This window comes from Osmerus eperlanus, chromosome 6 (genome assembly GCF_963692335.1).
Source record: "Osmerus eperlanus chromosome 6, fOsmEpe2.1, whole genome shotgun sequence".
NCBI classification, from domain to species: Eukaryota; Metazoa; Chordata; class Actinopteri; order Osmeriformes; family Osmeridae; genus Osmerus; species Osmerus eperlanus.
This window is the reverse complement of record NC_085023.1, coordinates 3031648-3042109: the sequence shown is the minus strand read 5'-3', so window position 1 is coordinate 3042109 and position 10462 is coordinate 3031648. Positions and strand designations below refer to the sequence as shown.

The 10462-nt window shown below is 47.8% G+C and overlaps 1 protein-coding gene across 1 annotated transcript in view; it reads left to right on the top strand.

Moving 5' to 3' along the window:
- Nucleotides 1-10462, top strand: part of eys (eyes shut homolog) — a 190205-nt gene that overhangs the window by 51904 nt on the left and 127839 nt on the right. The window contains 2 exon segments of the mRNA XM_062464477.1: nt 1181-1378; nt 8817-8938. Of these exon segments, the coding sequence (XP_062320461.1) occupies nt 1181-1378; nt 8817-8938 (320 nt within the window).

Below are 10462 nucleotides of genomic sequence, written 5' to 3'. Positions count from 1 at the left end.
CTGAGCTGGATTGTAACTGCTGACTCAAGTTCAGTGCTATAGCTGGTTAGTGTTGTGCTACCTGGAGGTGGTATGTCTCCCTAAAAATATACTCCTGTGTCTTTGTTGTGGGTGCGTCATTTTCCAGAGATTATCAGAAGTAGGAAACAGATCTGTTTTCTTGATAGCGTGACAATATAAATGCATGCTTTCCCACAATCTGCTCCTCTTGCTGTGCTCATTTCATATGCAATGTCTGGCTTTGTTTGCGTTTTCTAAAGTTCTAAACCGTCTTTTTGTGGAAACAAAAAAAACTGTTTGTGTATTCTTTTTGCTTTCACCAAAAGTTCTCCCATTTGATCTGGGAAAAGATATCAGTTGTGCTTTCTCCCCTCGTCTCAGGAAAATACATTTCTTTTGGACTTAAAATACTCTGGCTTGTTGTTTAGCTTGAAGGTGCCTGGCTGTGTCAAGTCAATCCCAGTTAAGAGGTCACGAGACTTCAGTGCTTTAAAAGCAGCTCATTCTGCGCCCTCTGAGCATGTAGGGTTGCCATTTACGACTTCCTATACATAGATATGTAACAGCATCATCTTTTAACACGGTAGTCAAGGTGGTTAGGAACCATTCATGCATGACAGGTGTTGATGTTTGAGCACATGGAAGTCCTCCTGGTCTAGCGGGGGAAATGAAAGAAACAAATAGCACAAATCACTTCAAGTATTGTAGCGTGTGACCTCACCACAAACACGGACGTTTGATTCATCTTTCCTTCCTGTACAGCTCCTTCTTCTTCATTTTCATTTGAGACGAAACGGCACACACGATACATCACTCAGATGAATAGAGACGCTGGCATCGTGGGTAGTTCCCCTGGGAACCCTAGTAGAAATAGCACCAAATTACTCTCAGGACTGACTACTCTACTCTCTCTCTCTCTCTCTCTCTCTCTCTCTCTCTCTCTCTCTCTCTCTCTCTCTCTCTCTCTCTCTCTCTCTCTCTCTCTGTCTCTCTCTCTCTCTCTCTCTGTCTCTCTGTCTCTCTTCTCTCTCTCTCTCTGTCACCCTCTCTCTCTCTCTCTCTCTGTCACCCTCTCTCACTTTTCTTTTTCACTCTCTCTCTCTCTCTATTCCCCTCCCGACAACCTCCTCATCCTCCACCCTCTCCCTCCTCCCCTCCCTCCTCCCCTCCCTCCCCCCAGGTCGTGACTGTGAGTTCCTCCCCTGCGAGGACAGTAACCCGTGTGAGAACGGCGCAGGGTGCCTGGAGGAGCACGATCACGAGCGCTTCCCGCTGGGGTTCCGCTGCCAGTGTCGCCGTGGCTACACCGGCCCCCGCTGCGAGGTCGACGTGGACGAGTGCAGCTCCAGCCCCTGCCTGCATGGCTTCTGCTACGACGGTACCACTTCCTGTTTCCTGTGACCCGTTGAGTACGAGGGGGGAGGGGGGGGGGGTTAGAGATGAAAGGGAGAGCGAAACAGAGGAAGGGAGAGACACTAAGGATGACCAAAAGAAAACAGGGAGATGAAGAGAGAACTGCACAGAGAGAGAGAGGGTGGAGATGGACAGAACTGCACAGAGAGAGGGTAGAGGTGGAGAGAGAACTGCACAGAGAGAGAGAGGGTGGAGATGGACAGAACTGCACAGAGAGAGGGTAGAGGTGGAGAGAGAACTGCACAGAGAGAGAGAGGGTGGCGGAGAGTGAAAGAGGAAAGGGAGAGGGAAACCGAAGGGGAAGGAGGGGAGCAGATGAGAAGACAAGAGAAAGAGATTTGAAAAGGGAGAGAGTGATCACACACACATCTGACTCATCACCGTGTGCACCTCTCCATAGACGTCACCATCGTTTTGGCTCACTTGCAATTTGACAGGTAATGTTCCGCTGGGTTGCCATAGCAGCTAATCAACAGCGTTATGAGAGTGGAGTTATTCCCTGTGAAGTCCGGAGCTGATATCTGCTCCGAGCGCAGCCCGCAGCCTGGATGAGTTTATCCTCCCGACCATGAGAGGAGATCAATTAAGCACCAATGCTGTGTTGTCATTTGAATATGGGTGATGAATGATACAGTTAATACAATGCCAGCTCCAGGCAGAATACTGTTTGTCCTTTGAGTTCATTTTTTACTTGTGTTCCTAATGTGTGTCAACTCTAGCATCAATGATTAAGTAGCTCATAGATCATTTTAGGACGAGAGGTTATGGTTCAGTGGGGACAAAGAGTGCGAAATGATTCAAGATTGATTGTCAGGAGAAATGTAGGTCTTTAACGATTTTTTTATATATTTTTTATCAGAACTAGCTGAACAATGGCCCCTTGCTTCTGTTACTCCTTCTTCAGCTCTGAATGGCAGTGTTTAGGGGACAGGGACAGTGTGCCTGCCATGTCTCAGGAGGAAGTTTTTCCATTCAACAGGATTGAAAGAGACAGGCGCTTTCCTCCTGAAAGGAGGCTCTGTCCTGCAGAAGAACAGACTTCCTCTAAGGAGTTCCCACTGAGGGAACGGACGGCAACATCATCTCCACTTGTTAAATTGGATTCTGGCTCACACCCAGTAGAGAAAACATGAGAAGGAAGCAAAGCAAAAACATGGATTTACAAAACCACTGAGCCAGCCAGCCAGCCAGTCATCAAGTCAGACAACCATCCAGCCAGCTATCCAGCCATCCATCCATCCAGCTATCCAGCCACACAACAACCCAACCAGTCAGCCAACTAGCCAGGTAGCCATCCAGCCAGCTATCCAGCCAGCCATCTACCCAGCCAGTTATCCAGCCAGCCAGCCAGCTATCCAGTCAGTCAGCCAGATATCCAGTCAGCCAGCCAGCTATCCAGTCAGCCAGCCAGCTAGCTATCTAGCCAACCATCGAAGTACCAAGCTACCCAACCAGCTACCCCGCCAAACAACCAGTCACTCAGCTCCCACTCAACCAACTAGCCAGCCAGCCAACCACCCAGTCAGCCAGCCAGCTGCCCACACAGTCAATCAGCAAGTCAGCTTGCCTGCTACCCCGAGCCACCCAGCCAGTAAACTGCCAGCCAGCCAACTCTCTACCTAGCCAGCCGACAATCCATTCATCCTGCCAAGCAACCAACAACCCACCCTGTCAGACAGCTATCCAGCTACCAATCAATCTAACGAACCAGCCAGACAGCTAGCCAACCAATCAGCCAGCCAGTGAGTCAGTCATCCTTCCTGCCCAGCTAGCCAGCCAGTCAGCCAGCCAGTCAGAGTGCCACTGTGCCTAACCCCGTGCACCGGCAAGGATGAATAATGCCACTGTCACCCAGGACCTAAAGCATTTAATGAGAGTAATAGCAGGAACACGCACCAAGAGAGAGTGACAGCATAGATTACGTGGTAAATCTCTGGGATAATGAAGAATCCAGGGACTCTGACTGGGGTTGTAATAAATTCACTCCTGTAGAGAACTGCAATTACCTCAGCAGTATCCAGCCGTATGTGCGCTGCTGTTGTGTTGTGGAAGGCATAGGAGGGACCCCTCTTTAACACACAGCCCTGATTGAAGACAGGCTGTGCTGGGCTCTCGGCCCAGGGAGACATCCTGACTTCAGTCAGCACAGATCTGCACGTTTTTCGTCTAAATAAAAAATGGCCCCTCTTACGTCCTCCTTTGCTTGTTCCCAGGGCTGCTGTACACCTGAGGAGAAACGACTAATGGGTTAGAGGGAGAGGGGGAGAACGGGGTAGAGAAAGAGCCAGAGTGATACATGGTAAGTGGTAAATGAAGAGATGGAGGAGAGAAAGATGGAAGGAGGGAAGAACAGAGAGAAAGAGAGGAGATAGATAGCGAGAGATTGAGAGCTGGGGGAGATAGAGAAAGAGAGAGGTTAAGGGATAAGGGAGGACTGGAGGAGAGAGGAAGGAGGGGAGAGGGGGGATGAGTAAACAGGATGGAGAGGTTCTGGAGAGCAGACAGGTTTATTTAAACATGCTTAGGGTCTTAAACTCCTCCAGATTGATGAGAGTGGGGTTATCTGTCACATAGATTTAGCTACAGCTTCCTTGACTCACCGCACAGTTTACAATACATCAGGCATTTTATTAGTCATGTCTATACATGCGTGACAAACAGAGCACAGGCCATTCTTACTGTCTCTGATGTCTCCTGCAGGTTATCATCGACACTTATCATTGGATGTTGTGGATGTCTTTTTATCATTATCTACAAACAACAACATCCAGGGATCCAGGAAGTGCTTCCATCCAGGATGTTAAATATGTTTCAATCCAGTTTTTCAGGAAGTGCAGTGTTTCTGTCCTGGTTTTTAGGAAGTGCAGTGTTTCTGTCCTGGTTTTTAGGAAGTGCAGTGTTTCTTTCCTGGTTTTTAGAAGTGCAGTGTTACGGTCCAGGTTTTTAGGAAGTGCAGTGTTTCTGTCCATGTTTTTAGGAAGTACAGTGTTTCTGTCCTGGTTTTTAGGAAGTGCAGTGTTTCTGTCCAGGTTTTTAGGAAATGCAGTGTTACTGTCCATGTTTTTAGGAAGTGCAGTGTTTCTGTCCAGGTTTTTAGGAAGTGCCGTGTTTCTGTCCATGTTTTTAGGAGGTGCAGTGTTTCTGACCAGGTTTTTAGGAAGTGCAGTGTTTCTGTCCATGTTTTTAGGAGGTGCAGTGTTTCTGACCAGGTTTTTAGGAAGTGCAGTGTTTCTGTCCAGGTTTTTACAAAGTGCAGTGTTACTGTCCAGGTTTTTAGGAAGTGCAGTGTTTCTGTCCAAGTTTTTAAAAGTGCAGTGTTTCTGTCCAGGTTTTTATAAGTGCAGTGTTTCTGTCCAGGTTTTTAGGAAGTGCAGTGTTTCTGTCCACGTTTTTACGAAGTGCAGTGTTACTGTGCAGGTTTTTAGGAAGTGCAGTTTTTCTGTCCAGGTTTTTAAAAGTGCAGTGTTTCTGTCCTGGTTTTTAGGAGGTGCAGTGTTTCTGTCCAAGTTTTTAAAAGTGCAGTGTTTCTGTCCAGGTTTTTTGGAAGTGCAGTGTTTCTGTCCTGGTTTTTAGGAAGTGCAGTGTTTCTGTCCTGGTTTTTGGAAGTGCAGTGTTTCTGTACAGGTTTTTAAAAGTGCAGTGTTTCTGTTCTGGTTTTTGGAAGTGCAGTGTTTCTGGTTATTAGGAAGTGCAGTGTGTCTGTCAAGATTTTTAGGAAGTGCAGTGTTTCTTTCCAGGTTTTTAGGAAGTGCAGTGTTTCTGTCCAAGTATTTAAAAGTGCAGTGTTTCTGTCCAGGTTTTTATAAGTGCAGTGTTTCTGTCCAGGTTTTTAGGAAGTGCAGTGTTTCTGTCCATGTTTTTAGAAGTGCAGTGTTTCTGTCCAGGTTTTTAGAAGTGCAGTGTTTCTGTCCTGGTTTTTAGGAAGTGCAGTGTTACTGTCTGGGGTTTTTAGGAAGTGCAATGTGTTTTTAGCCAGGGGTTACATGAACTGCTGTGTTTCTATCCTGGTTTTCAGTGTTTATATTCTGGAATGTACAGTATTAGCCAAGCAAGACACAGTAATGGTGTTAAAATAGAATTGTTCCACATCTCCCCTTCCTGCCTGGTTACATGGATAAACTATCAGGCACTGCCTATTCCGAGAAAGTTATACGATTAGAGTAATCCACTCTGGATTATCTGTATGTGGTAAAACTACCAAGGTTTGGTAAACTACCAAGGTTCAGGCAGGAGGACTCAGTATGACTTTACGAATACTTTATTTCACACTATACAAAACACGATTGTACATTTGATTTGGCATTGTGGTTCTGCTCGCATCGGCTCCCTGCCGCATCCAACGAGACACCGTCTCGACCTCCGAGCAGAGAGCAGTGACGCATTCCCCCTGAAACAGGAAACAGAACCAAGGGTGGAGGCCGGGGAGGCGGAGGCAGCAGGAAGACTGAAGTCTATGTCGCACTAGCGATGCATATGCCGGGAACCCCTTATATACCCCGCCCTATTAGGAGGGAGTGCCCTGCGCATAAAATGACGCGTTGCTAGTGACGCGCTATGTCTCACGTCCTCCTTCATGAACCAGCTCCGCTTGTTTCAGGCAGGAGGACTCAGTATGACTTTACGAATACTTTATTTAACACTATACAAAACACGATTGTACATTTGATTTGGCATTGTGGTTCTGCTCGCATCGGCTCCCTGCCGCATCCAACGAGACACCGTCTCGACCTCCGAGCAGAGACGCATTCCCCAACACAAAACCACATGCCAAACGAGACCATGAAGAGACTACTGTGTGTAGGTGGTGCCCCTGAAAAAGAATGAGATGAGCGTCATGTTACCCATACATACCTCAGCATTGAATCCCAGCGCCCTGGTGCCCCGATGCATCTCGTGACTGAAATGAATCGATTGAAGTGGTACCATCTGAGGCACTGCCTCACATACCAACTGATGCAAACCTCGACATCCCAACTGAGGCACTGCCTCGACATACCAACTGAGGCACTGCCCCGACATACCAACTGAGGCACGGTCTCGACATACCAACTGAGGCAACGCCTCGTCATACCAACTGAGGCGCTGCCTCGAAATACCATCTGAGGCACTTTCTCACATACCAACTGATGCAAACCTCGACATCCCAACTGAGGCACTGCCTCGACATACCAACTGAGGCACTGCCCCGACATACGAACTGAGGCACGGCCTCGACATACCAACTGAGGCAACGCCTCGTCATACCAACTGAGGCGCTGCCTCGAAATACCAACTGAGGCACTGCCTCGTCATACCAACTGAGGCACTGCCTCGACATACCAACTGAGGCACGGCCTCGGCATACCAACTGAGGCACGGCCTCGACATACCAACTGAGGCACGGCCTCTACCTACCTACTGAGGCACGGCCTCGAACATACCAACTGAGGCACGGCCTCTACTTACCAACTGAGGCACGGCCTCTACTTACCAACTGAGACACACCTCGTATTACCAACTGAGGCACGGCCTCGATTTACCAACGTTGATGGTGCTTGTCGCCTGTTACGTGCTGCTGTATACCCGCGCCCGGCCAGCCACCTGACGACATTTATTATGGTTAGTATGCACATATACATGGTATTAGTGAAAGAAAATGCGATACACACGTGAAAGCATGTTATTGAGAGGTAGGGAGAGTGGAAGCCATTCTCCTCTGGCCTTCCAGAACATCAGTGGCATTCAGTCTGATGTAACGTTGAACACTTGCAGATGACCAACGACCCATGACTTTCAGCGTCGAGGCTGAGACCACTTGAGACGCTGACATAGCCGCACCAATCCGGAACGAGTGCGCCGTGTACAGCTTGGGGTCCAGACCACAGCGCCGGCACAGGATTCCGAGCCTCCCAGTGAACCAGTAACGGGTCATGGCTTTCCCAGCATCGGTGACGAACAGGGGCTCGCTCGTTGCCGTGGACGAACGCCATCGGAGATATTTCGCCATGGAGGAGAGGGGACAGAAAGCTGAGTTATTCCGCGATATGACGACAGGAGTACTCACACCGGCCTTCACACCCTTGCTGTGTTTCAACACCACTGCGTACATACACACAGCTTCTAGCATGACATCAGTGGGAACGTTAAAACAACCCGCCCGCAACGCTGACACCAAGTGATGAAGTATAGGAAGGGTTATGGGAAGTCGCCTGTCATTGCCTTGCGGTCGCTCTTTCCGCAGCCCGTTGAATAGTAGCCGAACCGACGGGTTCCCCAACAGGCTTTGCACAGACGGGTCCAGACATCTGAGATGAAACTGAATGCCGGCCACCGCTGCCTTGATTGTCGACGCTGGAGCTTCCGGGAAGTGAAGCAGTGAACGATGTATGCGCATACGACAAGCAGGATCACCGGGTGATGGGGTGTATCGAGTGTGCGGCAGAAGGAACAGTAATACAACCAAGCACAATCGTAGGATTTTAATGTGCCCTTGCCTAAGCCTGCTCGCATGTATCGAGCAGCGACCGTCATGTAGCCGTCTAGTGACCTGTCTAATCTAACAGTGTCTCCTGAAACGCTGGGCACACCAGGCCGCCCGGCTCTGCCTCCGGACATAGTGCCCGGAACTCCTGAAATTGAAAACGTGACAGAGCATCAGCCACATTGTTGAGTAACCCAGGAATGTATGCGGCCCGCAACATGAAGTTGCCTGTGATGCATGTCCAGGTCAGACGCCTCACTAATTTGTTAATCAATGCCACGGAAGATCTACCCTTGTTGATAATGTTCACCGTGCCCTCGTTATCACAGAACACCACAATCCTCTTCCTAAACCAGTGTTTACCCCACAAAAGACACGCTACAACAATAGGATACAGTTCGTACAATGCTGTGGATTTGCAATCGCGCGCCAGAAACTCCAGTTCAACGGGCCATGACTCGCTGAACCACTCGTTCGCGAAAAAAAACCCAAACCCAATGGACAACGCCTCATCGGTGTAGAACGCCATGGCGCTGGAGGTCTCCACCTCGTCGTTGTAAAACAACGACAAACCGTTCCAATGCTCGCAAAGCACGGCCCAAAAACGCAAATCGGACTGGCAACCCTCATCCAAACGCACAACGTCGTGCAGCGCCGGAACAGACTTAGCCACGACGAGCAGACGGGAGCAAATGGTTATCTAATGTCAGCGTCTACAGGACATCTACAACACAAGCATCCAGAATAGGTGTTTTCTCTACAGCATTGGTTGTTGGCTCTGAAGTTTGTGGTGTTTTTGCTTTGTGATGTTTTTAGTGTCTGGTTGTGGTATTTCTGGTGTTTCTGGGTTGTAATGTTTCTGATGTGTCTGGTGTTTCGGATGTTTTGGGTGTTTCTGATGCTTGTGGTGTTTCTGGTTACTGACATGTCGTTTCTGTTACAGTGGTGGACGGGTTCTACTGCCTGTGTAACCCAGGTTACGCCGGCGTGGCGTGTGAGCAGGACATTGATGACTGTGTCAATAACATGTGCTCCAACAACTCCACATGTCTGGACCTGCACTTGGTAAGTGACCACATAAATAATGTTAGAGCGATGCACTTCTGATCCATGGTTGTCTGCTGTCCTCTCTACATGCAGTTGTTGCTTTGGATACAAGTCGTGTAACGTAATGCAAGCAGGCAGACAAGCTACACAGTCTAAGAGAGATGGAATACGTTGTCATCCAGTCTTTATATCACCACATTCTGTTCTGGCTTACTTTAAGAATGTAGCTGTGTAGATAACACACTGTAATGACCAGGGATTGTGTTTGCATACAAAGTCTTCAATTCCTGAAATTCTACCATTGAATAATGTTAATGGTTGTATTGACTAGCAATGTTTCAGTGTACAAAACACTTGAACACAAATCACCCCTCCCCATCTCTGCGGCCTGAGCCGTGTGACAGCCTTACAGAACACAGGAGCAGCACGTTGCCTGCTCCTGCTCAATATGGCCCACGTCTCCCGGTTTAACAGCAGAACTACATTCATCTTCATTCATCCTCTCTTGTCCTCTTTCCTTCCACTGTTCGGTCAGAACTCTGTTCCCTCCTTCTCTCCTCCTCTCCTACCCCCCCTCTCCCCATACCTCCCTTCTTTCTGTTTTTTGCTCTCTCTCTCTCTGTCTCTCTCTCTCTGTCTCTCTCCCCCCCTCTCCTTCTCCCTCTCCGCATTCTTAGCCCACATGTGTCCACATTGCAAACAAGGTCTCAGGATTCATACACATGTTCAGGAAGGAGAGGAGCAGTTTATTGAAATCCAATGAATAATTCACACCCTGTCTGAGGTTTAAATGGAGATGGAAAGAAATCAATTTTCTTGGCTATTAGTGACCAGAAACCAACAGAAAGGTAGATGCCTGTGTGTATTGTGGTGTATGTGGGTATTTAGTGAGAATGCCATCTAATGAAAGTGCGTTATCAAGGCTAGTGTGACAATACTCATTCATGTAGTTATTTATTTATTAATTTGATTGTATATACTTCTATTTATTGACGGAAGTCCCTTTGATATTGTCTGGAGTCGACCCTGACTGCAGTAGATTTGGACCCCTGGACCATACATGAATACAGTACATCAACAGGGACACTACATGTTTAAAGAAGTATCAAATCTAATAAAATCTGCATAAAGAGGATGAATTATTTAGAAATGAGTACAGCTGAGAAGGAGAAGGCGGGTACCAAGTCATGCGATTAAAAACAGTGATGCTGTCCTGAAAACACTGGGTTGTTCTGGAACATCACGGAACCACATGCCACAGAGAGAGACAGAGTTCAGACATCTCGTGTGGGACCACAGAAGAGTTCATGCTTTTAGCTTGAAGAACTCTTATCTTTGCCTCTTTCATGTCATTTATCTATCATTTGTTGTTACTAATGTGACATTGTTCTCATCTGTGTAATATTCCACCATCGAGCCACATCAATGCCCTTTTATATATTATATTTCAGTAGCAGAGCATCAGGGATGATTCATTTTCAGTATCAGAGCATCAGGGATGATTATATTTCAGTAGCAGAGCATCAGAGTTGATTATATTTC